The 19,507-nt window shown below is 50.2% G+C and overlaps 1 protein-coding gene across 1 annotated transcript; it reads right to left on the bottom strand.

The window, feature by feature from the left end:
• Positions 1 to 497: 497 nt before the first annotated feature.
• On the bottom strand, positions 498 to 1,104 carry LOC125548280 (uncharacterized). Its single transcript, XM_048711931.2, has one exon. It carries the CDS (start codon positions 911 to 913, stop codon positions 656 to 658), a length of 258 nt encoding a protein of 85 aa, XP_048567888.1. The 5' UTR covers positions 914 to 1,104; the 3' UTR covers positions 498 to 655.
• Positions 1,105 to 19,507: the final 18,403 nt, after the last annotated feature.

The following is a 19,507-nucleotide window of genomic DNA, read 5'->3' as shown; positions in this document are numbered from 1 at the left end:
AGCTTAGCTAGCAGGCCATTGCCATCCATCTAGCAATTTCCTATGCTGGGAATCGAACTATCGATGACAGCCCACCATCCATGGAGTAGTATGATCTTTGATACTATTTGCAATTGTGTTTGATGTTATTTGCAATATGGGACTTGAAAACTCCAGAGCTCTTGTGGTTTACCTGAACAATGCCTTGCAAGGCCAAGACAACAAAAAATGCACTGTTAAAAGTACAAAAAGTTCAGTTACAGAATGGATTGCAAGTTTGTATAGGGAAAATGCGTTGTTTTCTGTAGTCCACGTTGAGAAGGTCGGTGTGGGTATACCCGCTCGATGGACTGTCATTATCCACCCGATTACGAGAACCATTTAATTCTGCAATTAGCATGGGATTATTGTCAGTACCCGGTCGATTGCTACGAGGAAAAAATGTTGCAAACGAGTTCGGTCGATTATGATCTGATCAGAAGGTTGAATCCCCGAAGAAAAAGTCACGAGACAAAAAGGAACACAGGGAGAACATTCAGCGCTGGCTTTGTATATTTACATGTTCATTTCATAGAACTCGAGGCAACGAGGAATCACATGACACATCTTCTTCGTCCTCGGCAGCAAAACACAGAACAACCTCGAGGCGAATCGACCTCCTGAGTCAGCGGAAGGCTCAGGGCCACATCACGTCCACCGATATCCTGGACACGGCGGAGAGATCCTCCAGGTCCAACGACGACGGCTCCTCATCCTTCGCCGCCGTTGAGGTTGTTCCCCGCAGCTTCGGCTCCGTGGGCGCCCGCTCGCCCGTGGCCGCCGTGGGCCGGAATTCCCGCAGGCTGTGGCCGCCCATGTAGCAGTTGGCCTCCAGCATGCTGGTGCTCCCCGCGCCGCCGAGCAGCTCCGACAGCAGCAGCACGATCGAAGCCATCCTCCCAATGGCAGCACTACCTCTCTGTTGGGCGTTGGCTTGGTGGTGTACTCGTGTAGTACTGCAACTAGCTGTAAGCCTGAACTGTTGATGGGGACTGTAGCGCTAGCAGCTCGGAAATTATGGCGCTGCGGATGAAGGAAGGGTGTGGTCTTTATATGCGCGCGGGCAGGTAACGGTGGGCCGTGTCCGCTGTGGTTTTGGACGTTTACGGCTCCGCGCGCACGCCATGAATGGCCGCCGCCTTGTTCGGTAGGAAGCGAGCGAGCGAGCTGACGGCCGCTGGGTTTCGGCCGAAACGGAGGGCGGAGAAAGCCACGGCCCCTTGTCTTGTCGTTGTCAACTTGCCATTTGTTTTTTCTGGGAGACGTGGTTTTTCTCTTTGGAGTGCAGCTGGCGTGAGCTGATGCATGGTATTATGCCGTGTCCCGTGCGGTGCGGTGATGGCTCGGACGGATCAGGTGATCCTGTGTGTGTCCTTGTCCAGGTTCCTGGGTTGCTGCCTTGCTCTACTCTACCGACGTTAGGTGGTGCCGGTACAACAGCCTGATGGATAGGCATTTTCCATTTTCCACGTGGCTAACCCGGTAATAGAGAATATATATCCGCTCAAAATGAAAATGTAAAGAGGGGATTTTTTTCTATCATAAATGCTGCTTTTATTAACTTAAAATTTAGTATCAAGCATATAGAAAGCATGATGAGCAACATCTGACCACTGCAGACCTAAGATGCACACAACCAACCACCAATATTCTAGCAAAAGAAAGAAGATAGAAACAGACATATCGGCAGCAGTAAAGTCATATAAAACTGACACTAGGCCTATGTAGAGAGAAGGAGGTGATGGACCAGTCTGGTGATTATGCTGCCGTCCAAGTTAGCCTAGGTCTAGGGTCCTGATTTTTTGTTTTTGAAAAAGCTCAGACTTTATTCATTTGTAACAAGTAGTAGATCGTTTCTGAGGATCATTACAATTTCATTTAAAGGCTGCTTAAACCAATCAGAAGTCAAAGAAGATCTTGCTAATCTAGCCAGCTCATGAGCTACTTTATTTGCTTCCCTATTACAATGCTCAAATCTAGCAGTAACGAAACCACAAGCATAATGGAAACAATCATCAAAGATTGCTGCCGCTGCACCCGCCGATTGTCCTCCATCATTCATAGTATCAATCCCCTCCGTATTATTTGAATTTATAATAAGGCGATTGCATCCCGCCCGTTGTGCCAATGTTAGATCGAATTTTAGAGCTAAAACTTTTGCCCTCAACACATCCACGCAAACATCTATTTTCTCATTCCCTCCAGCTATGAACCTTCCTTTGCCGTCTCGAAGGACCGCTCCCATAGAACCCCTAAGAAGATCGTGATCAAAAGAAGCATCAACATTAAGTTTAACGAAACCTCTTGGAGGACAAGACCAACTCTCCTTTTTCATCGATGCCTTGGGGATAATGCATTAACAATTTTTTTTTGTTAGAGCAAGAATCCCCATTGAGATGTGAGTTACATTTTGAGTTTTTTCATTGTGTACCAGCTTCTGTCTTTCCCATCATAAATACCATGCTGAAATAACAATCATCTCACGTACATTGTGGTAACCCAATATCCACAAATCTTGATCTGGTAGGAGTAGTAGATACTCCCAACACCGTCTCTCCCGCACGGTCAACTTCACAAGCTTTATCAATAATATCATCCATCCCTAGCCTTTTCCAAACCTCCTTTGCTTTACTACAGCAGAAGAGCATAAGTTTTGTATCTTCTAAACCCTCTAAGCAAGTAGGGCAGATGGGTGAAACCTTCATATGTCTGTTTGCTAGCGTAGCCCAGCATTTGATCGTACCATGTAGCATACGCCATAAGAAAATTTTAACTTTTGCCGGACAGGCTAACTTTCATATCTTACTCCAAGTAGGGTTAACTTGGTTCGCCCCATCCCATTAGAGTGTTTCAATTTGCTTCCATACTGGTGATTCCACTCCATAAAATAGGCTGATCGAACCGATAAAATACCCCTTTTTGTATAATTCCAGGCAATGAAATCTTGCATATCATGTTGCAGTAGGGGAACTGAAAGAATCCTTTGTACATCGATTGGCCACATAGTTTGTTCAATTAGGTCTTCATCCCAAGTATTAGAAGCAGGATCAATGAGATCACCTACCTTAGTTAACATATTACCTCCCTTAGGCGTTACAATTTTCCTAGTTGCATAGTTTGGGATCCAGGCATCTTCCTAAATATTGATGTTGTGTCCATTCCCCACTCGCCAAATATAGCCACGTTTCAGTGTATTTGTGCTTGCCATGATACTTTGCCATGTAAAGGAAGAGCCTTTCTTTACCTTCGCATTTAATAGATCACCATCGGGGTAATAATTTGCTCGTAGGATAGAAGCACACAAGGAATCAGGATTATCCAACAGACGCCATGCCTGTTTGGCGAGTAACGCCAAATTAAAACATTTGATATAACGAAATCCCATCCCTCCTTGATTTTTAGGAACACAATTTCCACCAGGACATCCAATGCATCCTCTTCTGATTCTCCTCGTCTCCCCACCAGAAATGCGCTATCACGTCGATGATTCCTTTACATTTTTTTAGGAATTTTAAAGACCGACATTGCATAGGTAGGTATGGCTTGGATTATAGCCTTGAGCAGGATCTCCTTTCCTGCGGTAGTGTGACGCCCCGAGACCGATGCGCCAAGTGTCGTGGTTCTAAGTCTGACAGTAATGTAGGGGGGTAGGTATGGAGAGGCAAGATCTTAGCTATGGAGTAGTTGTAAGCACACGAGGTTTACGAGTTCAGGCCCTTCTCGGAGGAAGTAATAGCCCTACATCTCAGAGCCCGGAGGCGGTCGACTGGATTATGTGTGTATGAATTACAGGGGTGCGAACCCTTTACACTGAGGAGGGGATGGCTTATATAGAGTTCGCCAGACCCCTCCGGCCCTCAGTTATGCAGAGTTTCAAATACATTAAGGTCGGGCGTTACTGGTAACACCCCTAATAAAGTGCTATGATGACCATAAAAGCTACTTAATGACCGACCGTTAGCGTGCGGAGTGATTTTAGGTCTCCTGGCCGTCGAGTGGTTGGATCTTGGTCGAGTGATTGCTTCTTGGTCGAGTATCTTCGAGTATGTCGAGTGGAACACCTCCAAGTCGATTGAAAGGTGATTTCTTCTAGAGATGTCCTTGGGTAGGGCAGTTAGGACAGGTCCATGACCGTACCCTAGGTACATAGCTTCATCATTAGCCCCCGAATGGATCGAGGTTTGAGTGGGGAAGGAGTTCAGAACTTCTCCGACTCATTTTTCATGCCATGAGCATATCTTGTTTCGGATCAATGAACCTGAGTGATGACAGCAACTTCCTTTTCAGTCGCCTTGATCCATTCTTAGTTTTTTGTCGAGTGAGTTTCTTTACTTGAAAAGCTCCGAGTGACGGTGTGGAGGAGATCTTCCGTCTGACAAGTTGTTCTGCTGCCCGCAGATTTCGCGGGATTCGGATTTTGGGAAGCGCGCGGGACGGGGGAGGCCGCAGTAATTGGATGGGATAGGGCGGAGCCGCCTCGATCTCCGCGCCACCTTTTTCGCCATGTATTGCACGCGCGATTGTTACGGGATTTGACAGGATCGTCCGGCCCTACCAGTCAGCCACTCGGAAGTGACCTCATATAAGGCGTCGGACCGGGGTTTCTTGAACAGTGTGTTCTCATTTCCTCTTCTCCTCTTCAGGCTTCTTCGTCGCGCTCGCTCTCACCCCAGCGCCGCCGCTCCATACGCGTCTCGCCGATGACGATGGGGAAGGAGAAGACGGCGGCTCTGGAGCGGGCGAAGAAGGCAACAGCAAAGGCGAAGGGGAAGGCGACCAGTCGGGGTGGATCTTCCTCACGAGCCGGCCTGCCGAAGGGCTGGATCCAGGGCGACTGGATCCGCTCGACGATCCGCCAAGAAGACCTCGACAACCTAGCCGACGGAGGACTGATCCCCCATGGATCGGCGCGGCTTCCGGGGGAGGAATCCGAGCCGCAACCTCGGGAGGGTGAGCGCGTTCTCCTTGCCACCCACGTCGATCGTGGATTTTCCTTGCCTCCTCACCCTTTCTTTCGGGGATTTCTGAATTTCTTTGGGGCACAACTCCACCACTTCACTCCCAACACAATCGTGTATCTCGCTGCTTTCGTGTCTTTGTGCGAGAATTTCTTGGGTTGTCGGCCTCACTGGGGTCTTTTCAAGCACAATTTCACCTGTCGTTCTCAGACGGTGAAAAAGGCCAACCCGAGTGACGAGAGAACACAAGTGATTCAGATGTGTGGGGGTCTTAGTGACCAGATGAGAGGGAAAAGTTCCTTTCCGGCCATGATTCTTCCCGACTCGGTCCGTGGATGGCAGTCGACCTGGTTTTACTGCAAAGACCAGCCGACGCCAGGGCAGTCGACTGGCTTCCCTCCTTTTACCATGGACCGAGTGAGGAAACCCTCCTCTTTGAAGGTGCTCTCGGAGGAGAAGGCGCAAGTTAGGGTGCTGGTCGAACGAGTGGTCCAGCTTATCCGTGACGGGGTCACTGGTATGGATCTCTTGGAAGTTTTCCTTCGGCGGTGCATCCAGCCTCTTCAAGCTTGAGACCATCCGATGTGGATGTATTCGGGTCTTGATGGCACCACTCGGATTCACCCAGAGGAGGTCGATGACGACACACTGGAGGGGTGGCTGTCGGGCATCACCGGAAACAAGGACAACCCCAGGGGAGCCAGGAGAGTTCCTCCATTCGACCAGTCCCACGAACCAGAAAAGGTCCGATTCTGAGCTTTTGATTATAATCTGAATTCACTCACGCAGCTGTCTATACTGCGTCGACTGACTTTATTCTTCCTACTTTCTTTCAGGCCCTTATCGAAATGTACTCAGTGCCCAACGGGGAGCAAGAGCAAGATCTGGAAGGAGAGGCGAGCGGCGGCGACAGTGGCGAATGGCATTCTGACGGAGAAGAGGACGAAGAAAGTGACGACTCAAGTGACGAAGAAGAAGTCGAGTCGCCTCCTCGCAGGGAGAGGCAATCCAAGCTTGACTAAGAATGACCGAGCGCCCGTGAAAAGGCGATTGCTCAGACTGGTCAGTCTTCAAAGCGTCCTCGGACATCTTCACCAACCCCAACTGAAAAAGTGTCAAAGCATCTCAAAGTTGCAGAGCAGAAGCCTCGGAAGGCGTTGCCGAAGATTAATATTGACATCCCCGTCGCTTCTGCGTGAGTGTCTCCCTTTGTATTCACTCGACGCTCCGTGCTGTTTATTTTTTCTTGATTTAACCAGATGAACTTTGGAACTGGCAGCGCTGCTACTTCCGGGACCTCAGCTTACAGAGATGAGGATGAGGTAATGGAGGATGCAGTCACTTCCAATCTGGGTATGATTTCTGTCATTCTGTCTTTATTTGGTCGACTCAACTGCAATGTGTACCATTGGGTGATGTGATTTTGGCGATTGATCTTTGAACAGCTCCTAACATTATTGACCTCCTCGATGATGATGATGAAGAGCCTGAGAGGCCTTTGACGAGGAAAAATAGGAAAGCTCCTGCAAGCAAGGTGCCACAGTCGACGCCGATGGCGGAACCAGTCGTTTAGGACGCTGGTGATGCCAATCGGGGTTCTGTTACCTTCGCCGTACCATTGTCGAGTGCCCTGCCTTCTTCGTCGACTGCTCAAGCTCCTGCCGACCCACCTTCAGTTTTTGCGATCCATCATGTCCCAGAGGACGAAGTGAATGCTGCCAAGGAAGCCATACGCCAGGCGGGCATTATGATGGAGAAGGTGAAGATGGTGCGGGACGCCAGTCAGGCCGCCTACGACGCCAGCTCGGCTCTCCAAAGCAATGTTCAGGTTAGCTGGTCACCGCTTATTCTGTTAGGATATGCTATCTGGAGACTCTCTTTCCGAAAATCTTTGCATCTGTACACCCACTGGGTGCGTCGATTGAATTTTTGGACTAGTGGGGGCACGCTGAGTGCACCCACTGGGTGTAGTCCCAGAGACTACGGTGGACTGCTGGCAGTCGACTGTAGTCTTTGTATTTTGATTCTTTCGCTCGATCTGGTCTGGCCGTGTCGAGTGTAAACCGAACCGGTGGGGGCACGCAAAGTGCACCCACTAGGTGTAGTCCCCGAGACTATGGTGGACTGCAGGCAGTCGACCGTAGTCTTAGTATTGATTGTCTTTGTCGTTTTTCGCTGTAAAATAACTTCCCCTCCCCGTTTGCAGAAATCTTGCGATCTTGGAGCTCGCTTTGCTGACTTGGAGAAACAGAAGATCCAGCTAAACCTTGACTTGGAATTGGCCAAGACAGAGCTGCAAATGGCCAAGGACGACGCCAATGGTAAGACGAGCTTGTCGACTGGTTTGCCTTAGGCTTGAGTACCCTTTTGCTCTTTCTGAATCAAGCACCATTTCTTTGCAGAAAAACTGAACGAAGCTCTGGCGAAGAAGGATCAGGATTTGGCTGTTGCTCAAAAGAAAGCTGACGACAGAACCGCTCTGGCTGAACAGAAACTGGCTTCAGTCGGCCAATTGGAAGAAGAGAACGCCAAGATGAAATCTGCCCTGAACGAAGCCAACAAGGAGTGCACGCGCTTGAAGAAAAACAATGTCAACCTGTACGAGAAGATGGAAGGCATCGCTCGCGGGAGGGACGATCTGGAGAGTTATCTGAGGAGCCTTGCCAAGAAGTTGTTCATCAAGCTTGAAGGTATACATTTTGTTCTGACTGATGTTTTTTTGTCGACTCAGCATACGAAAATTGACTTATCCTTGGATCGTGAATGCAGAGTTTTTCCAGAACTTCGAGGAGGAGACTGGGCGGATTGAGCCAGGTTTGGACCCCATCAACTCTCCCATGAAAGATGAAACTGCCATGAATCTGCTCCGACTGGAATCCCGCATCGACGGTGTTGTGGACTACTTGGCGCGACTGAAGGTCGCCACGTCACGGATCGACACGGCACTTTAGCCAGGGGCCACGCTCCAGAATGATCTCGAGTCTCTGATGACTCGACTTAACGAGATCCCTGGTCGAGTGCAGGAGTGGAAGAAATCTTCTGCCCGGTGTGGTGCTGATGTGGCTCTGTCTTTGGTTCGTGTCCACTGCAAGGAGGTGCGACAAGATAAGCTGGCAGCAATCAAGGTCGCCAACACCCAGAGGCATGACTTCCGATCTTTTATGGAGACTTTTATTGCTGCAGCCACTCGGATCGCCGACGGCGTCGACCTGGATGAGTTCGTCGAGCCTGCCAGTCCTCCTCCTGCGGAGTGAACAAACTTTTATGCCCCACCTTAAATTTGCCTTGGAATGCCGAGTGGTTTTTGTAACCATTAAACTCTTTCGGGCTAAATGCCCGAGCACTTTGATCTGCGGTCTGGAACCTTTAGGGTTTATCTGAACTTGGTTTATCGTTGAATATCTTCACGAATTCTCCGTCGAGTGGAACTCGTTCTTCACTCGAGACAACTTTTGTATTTGTGGTGCAGCTCCGAAGGAGAAGGTAGCAGTCGACCTGCACCTCGTCGTCCTTGCGGGTCGGGATGGAGCGCATGTTGTGTTTGTGGCGAAGCTCCGAAGGAGAAGGTGGCAGTCGACCTGCACCTCGTCGTTCTTGCGGATTGGGATGGAGCGCACGTTGTATTTGTGGCGAAGCTCCCAAGGAGAAGGTGGCAGTCGACCTGCACCTCATCGTCCTTGCGGATTGGGATGGAGCGCACGTTGTATTTGTGGCGAAGCTCCGAAGGAGAAGGTGGCAGTTGACCTGCACCTCGTCGTCCTTGCGGATTGGGATGGAGTGCGCGTTGTATTTGTGGCGAAGCTCCGAAGGAGCAGGTGGCAGTCGACCTGCACCTCATTGTCCTTGCGGATTGGGATGTGTTTCATACTTAGGTGAGTACTGGACTGCAGCTAAGCCTCCGAGTGGGAGGGTCGCTCTCCACTCGGTAGGATTTTTCAAACTTAGGCGAGTACTGGACTGCAGCTAAGCCCCCGAGTGGGAGGGTCGCTCTCCACTCGGTAGGATTTTTCAAACTTAGGCGAGTACTGGACTGCAGCTAAGCCCCCGGGTGGGAGGGTCGCTCTCCACTCGGTAGGATTTTTCAAACTTAGTCGAGTACTGGACTGCAGCTAAGCCCCCGAGTGGGAGGGTCGCTCTCCACTCGGTAGGATTTTTCAAACTTAGGCGAGTACTGGACTGCAGCTAAGCCCCCGAGTGGGAGGGTCGCTCTCCACTCGGTAGGATTTTTCAAACTTAGGCGAGTACTGGACTGCAGCTAAGCCCCCGAGTGGGAGGGTCGCTCTCCACTCGGTAGGATTTTCAAAATTAGGCGAGTACTGGACTGCAGCTAAGCCCCCGAGTGGGAGGCTGGCTCCCCACTCGGTAGGATTTTCAAATACTTAGACGAGTACTGGACTGCAGCTAAGCCCCCGAGTGGGAGGCTGGCTCACCACTCGGTAGGATTTTCAAATACTTAGGCGAGTACTGGACTGCAGCTAAGCCCCCGAGTGAGAGGCTGGCTCACCACTCGGTAGGATTTTCAAATACTTAGGCGAGTACCGGACTGCAGCTAAGCCCCCGAGTGGGAGGCTGGCTCTCCACTCGGTAGAATTTTCAAATACTTAGACGAGTACTAGACTGCAGCTAATCCCCCGAGTGGGAGGCTGGCTCTCCACTCGGTAGGTTTTTCAAACACTTAGGCGAAACGGGTTCGCAGCTAAGCCCCTGAGTGGGAGGCTGGCTCACCACTCGGTAGGAAATTATTTTTACAAACTTAGGCGAAACGGATTCGCAGCTAAGCCACTCACTGGGGGATTTCTCACGCAAACAAAAACAATAACAATCACTGGGAAAATTATTACGCTCTTGTCTTTGATAAATAAACTACAGAAGTTTTTCTTATTACATCTCATCCGAGTGAGAACTCAAGTATAAAAGGGGCGGAGCAGCTCCGCATTCCAGGCTCGTGGCTCATCAATCTGGCGATCGACATTATAAAGGTGGTACGCTCCATTGTGGAGGACTCTGGTGACTATGAAGGGACCTTCCCAAGTAGGAGCGAGTTTGTGTGGTTTCTGTTGATCCACTCGGAGGACCAAGTCTCCTTCTTGGAAGGCTCGACTCTTCACATTTCTGGCATGGAATCGACGCAAGTCTTGCTGATAGATGGTCGATCGGATCATGACCATTTCTCTTTCTTCTTCCAGGAGGTCGACTGCATCCTGCCGGGCTTGTTCTGCTTCATCTTCAGAGTAGAGCTCGACTCGGGGTGCGATGTGAAGTAGGTCACTCGGCAAAACTGCTTCGGCTCTGTAGACCAGAAAGAATGGGGTTCTTCCAGTCGATCGGTTCGGGGTTGTCCTCAATCCCCAAAGAACTGATGGAAGCTTGTTGACCCATGCACCTGCTGCGTGCTTGAGATCGCGCATCAGTCAGGGTTTCAGTCCTTTGAGAATTAAGCCGTTTGCTCTTTCCGCTTGTCCATTCGACTGGGGGTGAGCGACTGAAGCGTAGTCGACTCGTGTGCCTTGAGAGGCGCAAAAGGCTCTGAATTTGTCAGAATCGAAGTTTGACCCATTGTCAGTGATGATGTTGTGCGGAACTCCATATCCGAATATCAACTCTCAGATGAAACTGATAGCAGTGCAAGCATCAAGATTCTTGATAGGCTTAGCTTCAATCCATTTGGTGAACTTGTCGACTGCTACTAGCACATGAGTGAAGCCGCTCCTGCTCGTTCTCAGTGGTCCAACCATGTCCAGTCCCCAAACAGCAAAGAGCTAGACGAGTGGAATGGTTTTCAGGGCTGACGCGGGTTTGTGCGACATATTGGAGTAAAACTGACATCCTTCACATTTGTCGACTAATTCTTTCGCCATTTCATTCGCTCTTGGCCAGTAGAATCCCACTCGGTATGCTTTAGCCACAATGGTCCAAGAGGACGCATGATGACCACAGGTCCCCGAGTGGATATCATCAAGGATTATCTGACCTTCTTCTGGTGTTATACACTTCTGACTGACTCCAGTCGCGCTTTCTCTATACAACTGTCCCTTTATGACTGTAAAGGCCTTGGATCGATGGACGATCTGCCGAGCCTCTTCTTCGTCCTCTGGGAGTTCTTTCCTTAGGATGTACGCGATGTACAATACCGTCCAGTCGGGAGTGATGACCAAAACTTCCATGATCAGGTCGACCACAGCTGGAACTTCAACTTCAATCGGATCCGTGGCACTTTTTGGCTGTGGGGCTTCTTCAGTGAAGGGATCCTCCTGAACTGATGGTGTGTGGATGTGTTCCAAAAACACATTGCTGGGAATGGCTTCTCTTTTGGAACCTATTTTCGCCAAATCATCAGCTGCTTGATTTTTCAGTCGGGGTATGTGATGAAGTTCTAACCCCTCGAATTTCTTCTCCAGCTTTCTCACTGCATTGCAATAACCAGTCATGGCCGGACTTCTGACGTCCCACTCTTTCATCACTTGATTAACCACCAAATCTGAGTCGCCATAGACCATGAGGCGACGGACGCCGAGTGAAATGGCCATGCGCAACCCATATAAAAGTGCTTCATATTCTGCTTCGTTATTGGAGGAATCAAAGTGGATTTGAAGAACATATCTGAGCTTATATCCTCGGGGGGAGACCAATACTACTCCGGCACCGGAACCATTCAGCATTTTGGAACCGTTGAAGAACATGATCCAATGCTCCGAGTGAACCTGAGTCGGCAATTGTTGTTCAATCCACTCGGCGATGAAATCTGCTATTGCTTGGGACTTGATAGCTTTCTTTGCCTCAAACTTGATATCTAGAGGAAGGAGTTCAATCGCCCATTTTGCCACTCGACCAGTTGCATCTCTGTTGTGCAGGATCTCTAACAATGGAGTGTCGCTGTCGACCGTAATGGAATGATCAGAGAAGTAGTGAGCAACCTTCTTTGTGGTCATATAAATCCCATATACAAGCTTCTGATAATGAGGATATCTTTGCTTCGATGGGGTCAAAACTTCAGAAACATAATATACTGGGCGCTGAACTTTGAAGGCTTTTCCTTCTTCTTCCCGCTCGACCATAAGTACCGTACTGACGACTTGTCCCGTGGATGCGATGTAAAGCAGCAAAGGCTCTTTGCCGATTGGAGCAGCAAGCACCGGCTGGGTGGAGAGCAGAGCTTTGAGCTCTGCAAACGCTGCATCAGCTTCAGGAGTCCACTCGAACTTGTCTGACTTCTTCATCAATCGGTAAAGAGGAAATGCCTTTTCACCGAGACGAGAGATGAATCGACTTAAAGCGGCCAAGCAACCAGTAAGCTTCTGGACGTCGTGCACTCGCACGGGACGTTTCATCCAGAGTATAGTACCGACTTTTTCTGGATTGGCGTCGATTTCCCGTTCGGAAACGAGAAAACCGAGTAACTTTCCGCCAGGAACTCCGAATGTGCACTTTGATGGATTAAGCTTGATATCATACCTCCTGAGGTTGGCAAAGGTTTCAGCAAGGTCAGTCAGCAGGTCGGAACCCTTCTGTGACTTGACCACAATATCATCCATGTATGCGTCCACATTCCGACTGATTTGAGTGAGCAAACACTTCTGAATCATCCTCATGAATGTGGCTCCGGCATTCTTGAGGCCGAATGGCATGGTAACATAACAGAAGCACCCGAATGGAGTGATGAAAGTTGTTTTGATCTCGTCAGGTCCATACAGACGGATCTGATGGTACCCGGAATAGGCGTCTAAAAAAGATAGTTGCTCACATCCCGCAGTCGAGTCAACTATCTGGTCGATGTGGGGGAGAGGAAAATGATCTTTCGGGCAGGCCCGATTGATATGTTTAAAGTCAATGCACATGCAATGTGACTTGTCCTTCTTGGGGACCATGACAACGTTGGCGAGCCACTTGGAGTGGTAAATCTCTCGGATGAACTCCGCTGCTAAGAGCCGAGCCACCTCCACACCAATAGCCTTTCTCTTCTGGACGGCTGACCGTCGGAGATGTTCTTTGACGGGTTTCACTTTCGAGTCGACTCGTAGGCGGTGCTCAGCCAGTCTCCTGGGAACACCCGGCATGTCAGAAGGCTTCCATGCGAAGATGTCCCAGTTCTCACGGAGGAACTGGATGAGCGCTTCTTCCTATTTGGAGTCGAGTGTTGTTGAGATATGAGTCGGAGCAGCACTGGGATCGGTCGGGTAAATGTGAACCGGCTTCATTTCACCAGACGACTGAAAAGCTGATTCTGTAGCGGGCTTCTTGGCTCGCAACAAATCACTCGGGTCTGCAGCCTTCTGGTACTCCTGCAGCTCCACCACTGCCATCTGAGCATCAGCGATCTTTGAGCCTTTCTGAAAACACTCTTCTGCTTTCTTCCGATTGCCCGCAACAGTGATCACACCTTTGGGACCAGGCATCTTCAATTTGAGATACACATAACATGGTCGAGCCATGAAGCGTGCGTAAGCTGGCCTGCCCAAAATAGCATGATAAGCACTCTGGAAATCCACAACTTCGAACGTCAACTTTTCTTTGCGGTAATTCTTGGAATCACCGAAAACCACATCAAGAGCAATTTGACCGAGTGACTCAGCCTTCTTCCCAGGAATGACTCCATGGAAACTCATGTTGTTGGTACCGAGTCTGGACATCGAAATGCCCATCCCTTTCAACGTCTCAGCATACAGTATGTTCAAACCACTGCCACCATCCATCAAGACTTTGGTCAGTCGAGTGCCTTCAACAACTGGGTCGACCACCAAAGCTTGCCTCCCAGGGGTGGCAATGTGCGTTGGGTGATCGGACTGGTCGAATGTGATGGCAGTCTGAGACCACTTCAGATAACTGGGTGTCGCCGAAGCAACCATATTCACCTCACGGTTGATAACTTTTAGTCGACTTTTGCTTTCAACATCAGCAAAAATCATCAAGGTGGAATTGACCTGGGGGTATCCATCATCACTGTCTTCCTTGTCCTCAACTTTGTCCGACTCCTTTTCCTTATCTTTGGGCTGTTTGCCCTGGAACTGCTGGATCAAGAGCCGACACTGTCGAGTGGTATGTTTCGGGTAAATGAGCTTACCCTCTTCATCTTTCTTGGTGTGGATGTGACATGGCAAATCCAACACATCATTTCGGTCTTGATCTTTAACTTTCTTGGGGTTCCAAGGCCCTTTGGGTTTCCCCTTAAACTTTCCTTGAGTTACAGCCAAGGCTTCCCCAGGAGCAGCTGGCTCGGCTTTCTGCTTCTGTTTCCGATTGGAATTTCCTCATCCGGTTTCTTGGGCGACTGACTTGTGCTTGCTACTCCGGAGTCGATCCTCATCTTCACCATTAGCATACTTGGTGGCAATCTCCATCATCCGGTTCGAACGAATTTCAGATTCAGTTCTCTGTACTTGACGCCTTCTTTGAAGGCACAGACTGCTTGGTGATCAGGCACATTCTCTACCGTGTGATGTAACGTGATCCATCTCTGGATGTAATCCCTCAAGGTTTCATTCGGCTTCTGCACGCAAGACCGCAGTTCCGTCAGTCCTGCCGGTCGCTTGCATGTTCCTTCAAATGTAGTGACAAACACTCGGGCGAGATCTTCCCAAGTGTAAATGCTGCTGGGTGCTAACTGATTCAGCCACGCTCTGGCCGAGCCCTCCAACATGAGAGGCATGTGCTTCATGGCCACTTCATCATTGCCACCGCTAATCTGGACAGCCACTCGGTAGTCTTCAAGCCAAGTATCGGGCTTGGACTCACCAGTGAACTTACTGACTCCAGTCGCCAACCTGAAGTTGGGAGGAATCACAGCGGCCCTGATGGCTCTACTAAAGCACTCTGGCCCTGAAACATGTACTCTGCTGCTGGTAGGTGCATCTCTGTCGTGACCTTCTCGGTGAGCTCTGTTCCTTTCGACCAAACCTTGAACGAGAATGGATCTCGCATCAAAGCCTGGTTCCCTGGGGTCGACTGGAATCCTTCGCCCAACACTATGAGGGCGCCTGTCATCCTGTTGTCGAGGCACATATGATCCACTCCTCGGGGGAGGGGTGGGCACTCGACGTCGATCGTCACGATCGAATCGGTGATCATACTGCTCACGGTTTCCGTACTGATCACGCCAGTCCCCATGTCCGTCACGCCTCGGGGGCGATCTTGGACTATGAGCCGACTTGACTATGTCTGCAGCAATGGATCTGCTATGAATCCTGTTCTGCGACTGAGAAATAGCGGAATTCTGGTCTCCTGCTGCCCGGAGTAACGCTCTTATCTGCAGCAAGCCTTTGCCAGCCTCTGATTGGGAAGGCTGGATCGACTCTGCTATACGGGCTGCAGCTGCTAAATTCTGAATCGGAGTTCGATATACCTGCAGGGGCGGAAAGAGCTGACGTCGACTGGATTCTGGAACCCGTTGTCGCGCACGCTCGTCGAGTGCTCGCTGGAGGTTCTCTAGTCGAGTGCGCTCAGCCAAGTTTGCCAGGCGCACGTCCTCCAAGGCACGAGCCTCGGGGGTTTCTCCAACGATAGGAGTGTGTAGTGCATCCATGTTCCGGCGACGAAGTTCTTCTCTCTGCAGCGACGTGAGAGGCTTGGGGAGATATTCCTCATGGGGATGCGGCGGGTCGCCTCCACCTGCGCCTCCATCGGTGCGGGGAAAACCGGGGGGACTACGCGGTCCATCGACCATCAGAACCTCCGCCGCCGGATCACTTATGTCGCACTCGGATGCGGTCTCTGCGGAGCCAGTCGAACAGGCCGTAGAGGGATTCGTCGGGCTCGATCACCGCGACTTGAGGGGTGGCCAACTGGCGTGCCACCGCGTGTCTCACCCACCGTTGAAGTCTCCACCGACCAGAGTGCTTGCGCCTGCGGGAAACAGGGAGGGAGGACAACATAGGGGCCGTGTAACACTCCGGATGTAACTTTCCCAATTTGTACTCCAACTCTTGCCGTTTCTGGCGTTAAGTTATATTTATTACCTCGGGTTCGGGTCTTTGTCTCCGTGTGTTGTTTTCAGTGTCATGCATCTCATATCATGTCATCATGTGCATTGCATTTGCATACGTGTTCATCTCATGCATTCGAGCATTTTCCCCGTTGTCCGTTTTGCATTCCGGCGCTTCGTTCTCCTCCGGTGGCCATTTCTAGCTTTCTTTCGTGTGTGGGGATTTAACATTTCCGGTTTGGACCGAGACTTGCCATGCGGCTTTGGTTTACTACCGGTAGACCACCTGTCAAGTTTCGTACCATTTGGACTTCGTTTGATACTCCAACGGTTAATCGAGGGACCGAAAAGGCCTCGTGTGTGTTGCAGCCCAACACCCCTCCAATTTGGCCCAAAACCCACAAACCCTGCTCCATGTCCTAGAGCGTTCGATCACGATCGCGTGGCCGAAAACCGCACCTCATTTGGACTCTCCTAGCTCCCTCTATGCCTATATATACACCCCCCATTCGAAATTCCCGGATCCTCTCCCCCCTAACCCTAGATCCGCCGCCGCCGGACAAAAATCTGCCGGGCCAGACGTGTCCGACCCGAGCCCCTCCGCCACGTGTCCGCCTCCCACTGGCCGCCGCCGCCGCCCCACATCGCCGCGCCGCCAGCCCGCGAAGCCCGGGGCGGGCCCTCCCCGGCCCGCATCGCCGCCCGCCGCCGCCTCGCACCAGCCCCGCCTCCTCCCTTGTCGCCGGGCACCCGCGCCACCGCGGCCAACGTCGCCGTCCGGCGCCACCTCGCCGCTCCGGCGACCGCGCCGCCGCGCCACCGCGGCCGCCCCGAGCCGGCGCCGCCCCCGTCCCCGTCCGGCGCCGCCTTGCCGTTCCGGCCGCCCCCGGCCTCTCCTCCGGCCTCCCCCGGCCTCTCCTCCAGCCTCCCTCGCAGCCCCACGAGCTCCGGCCACCACGGTCTCCGGCGGTGAACAGTGAACTCCGGCGTGCCTCGAAGTCCGTGCGCGCCAGATCCAGATCTAAAAAACCCTAGGGTTGACTTTTTCCCCTCTCCCCCTAATTTTTGTGCATATTTGACCGGCTATATCTCCGCATCCGTAGCTCCGTTTTGGGCATATAGCATATCAAAATGTTCGCCTCGATGAGTACATCATTTCATTCCATTGCATCATTTTCATTTGAGTTCATCTTGATACCTGAAATGCTGTTAGTAGAGGCCTTCGTGAGTTAATTGTCAGATCTGCTAGTTCATCCTAGACTTTTGTCATTTTTGCCATGATTAATGTGTGCATGATATGCCTGTGAGTCCTTCATATGTTTTGTTAAGCATCTTGTTATCTTTCCAGAGGTGCAACCCATGCATTTTTAGGATGTGTGTGGTGACTTGTGCAAGCTTGCAAAGTGAGGCACCCGGTAAATCTGTTTTCAGGGACTTAGTAGTTTTCACTAAGTCTGGGTTTATTTAGTTCACGACGCCGTATGTTCGTGCTGTTTCCTAGTGATCCGTGCCTCTTTTGAGGATGATCAATAAAGGAGTTTTGTTAATATTGTTATGCTCTATCCATCCATGTCTTTACTTGCAATTATGGAGCACCCTAGCTTGAGTCAATCGAGCTCTACTTTTGCTTCGTGGTGAATCTGGGCAGATCGTCAACTCGTTTGCAATTTTGCTGGCGTTGTTGTGGTTGATCCGTGCATGCTATGCCATTGTTCTTGCCATGTATAGCTAGCATTTTGTGCCTTCTTAATGGATGTATGCTTGCCTTTCCATGACTTGCACCGTAGTGAGTGCATCGAGCTCGTTTACATGCCTTCGTGAGTTATATTTCAGCATGTCTCAGTTTTCACTAAGTCTGAAAACTGATTATGTTTTTGCTATGTTCGTGTGCTTGTTAGTATATTTTGTGATCCCTTTTGACTCAAGGTCACTAAGGGACTTTTGTTAAGCTTGTTGAGTAGCTCCATGCCATGTATTTTTTTGTCATGTTCAGGTCCTGTAGCATGTCGTTTTGCTGCTCCGAAGAGGGCTTCATGATCTGAAATTTCAGACAAGTGTTAATTTCAAAGTCTGAAATCTGTTTTGCATTTGCGTTTTTGCCATGCTTGTTTGAACCTCATAATGGATGAATTGGCCGTAGCTCAGTGCTAGTCTTTTATTAAGGATCTTGTGTGCATCCCTGCCATGTATTTTGTTGTCATGTTTGGGTGCTGTAGAATGTTCATTTCGTTGCATTTAGATGCCTATTTGCTGTAAATCGCAGACCGGTGTCATTTTTGAAACGCTTGCCATTCCCAAACCGTAACTCCGATTCCGGCATTCTTTATATCGTTTTCAAGCGATTTCATCTCATCTTTCCAGTGGCACACTTGGAATTCCAAGTTGAGTCCAGCTTCATGCATTTCCTGTCATATCTTGCATTTTGCATCCCGCATCGCATCCCGCATAGCATGTCATCATTGCATCTTATTGTTTGAGCTTGCACGTGGTTGATTGTATCCTTGTTGCTCCCGGGAGATGAGTTCGCTAACGAGGAGCCCGTTGAGTTTGCTTGTGAGGATCCAGTCAACTATGACAACTGTGCAGGTAAGATGATCATACCCTCGAAATCACTACTATCTTTGCTATGCTAGTTTGCTCGCTCTTTGCTATGCCAATGCTACGATGCCTACCATTTGCTTGTCAGCCTCCCAATTGCCATGTCAAACCTCTAACCCACCTTTGTCCTAGCAAACCGTTGATTGGCTATGTTACCGCTTTGCTCAGCCCCTCTTATAGCGTTGCTAGTTGCAGGTGAAGATTGGAGGCCGTTCCTTGTTGGAACATCTTTTATTTACTTGTTGGGATATCATTATATTGCCATGTTATCTTAATGCATCTATATACTTGGTAAAGGGTGGAAGGCTCGGCCTCTCGCCTAGTGTTTTGTTCCACTCTTGCCGCCCTAGTTTCCGTCATATCGGTGTTATGTTCCCGGATTTTTGCGTTCCTTACGCGGTTGGGTTATAATGGGAACCCCTTGATATTTCGCCTTGATTAAAGCTTTTCCAGCAATGCCCAACATTGGTTTTACCATTCGCCACCTAGCCCCTTTTCTTTCCCTTGGGTTCTGCAGACTCAAGGGTCATCTTATTTTAACCCCCCCGGGCCAGTGCTCCTCTGAGTGTTGGTCCCACCGAGCGATGTCCGAGGCTACCAGGGGCAACTCTGGGCTGGCTTACCCGACGTCTGGCTCATCTGAGTGTGCCCTGAGAAAGAGATATGTGCAGCTCCTATCGGGATTTGTCGGCACATTCGGGCGGTGTTGCTGGTCTTGTTTTAACCTGTCGAGGTGTCTTGAGTTACTGAGATACCGAGTCTGATTGGAATGTCTTGGGAGGAGGTCTATTCCTTTGTTGACCGTGAGAGCTTGTCATGGGCTAAGTTGGGACTCCCCTGCAGGGATTGAACTTTCGAAAGTCATGCCCGCGGTTATGGGCAGATGGGAATTTGTTAATGTCCGGTTGTAGATAACTTGAACCTTAATTAATTAAAATGAATCAACTGAGTGTGTTGCCGTGATGGCCTCTTCTCGGCGGGATCCGGGAAGTGGACACGGTGTTGGAGTAATGTTTGC

The sequence above is a fragment of the Triticum urartu genome, chromosome 3A, assembly GCF_056163025.1.
Source record: "Triticum urartu cultivar PI428250 chromosome 3A, HENAU_Tu73, whole genome shotgun sequence".
Classification (NCBI taxonomy): Eukaryota; Viridiplantae; Streptophyta; class Magnoliopsida; order Poales; family Poaceae; genus Triticum; species Triticum urartu.
The sequence above is the reverse complement of the archived record's forward strand: the minus strand, read 5'-3'. Positions and strand labels throughout refer to the sequence as shown.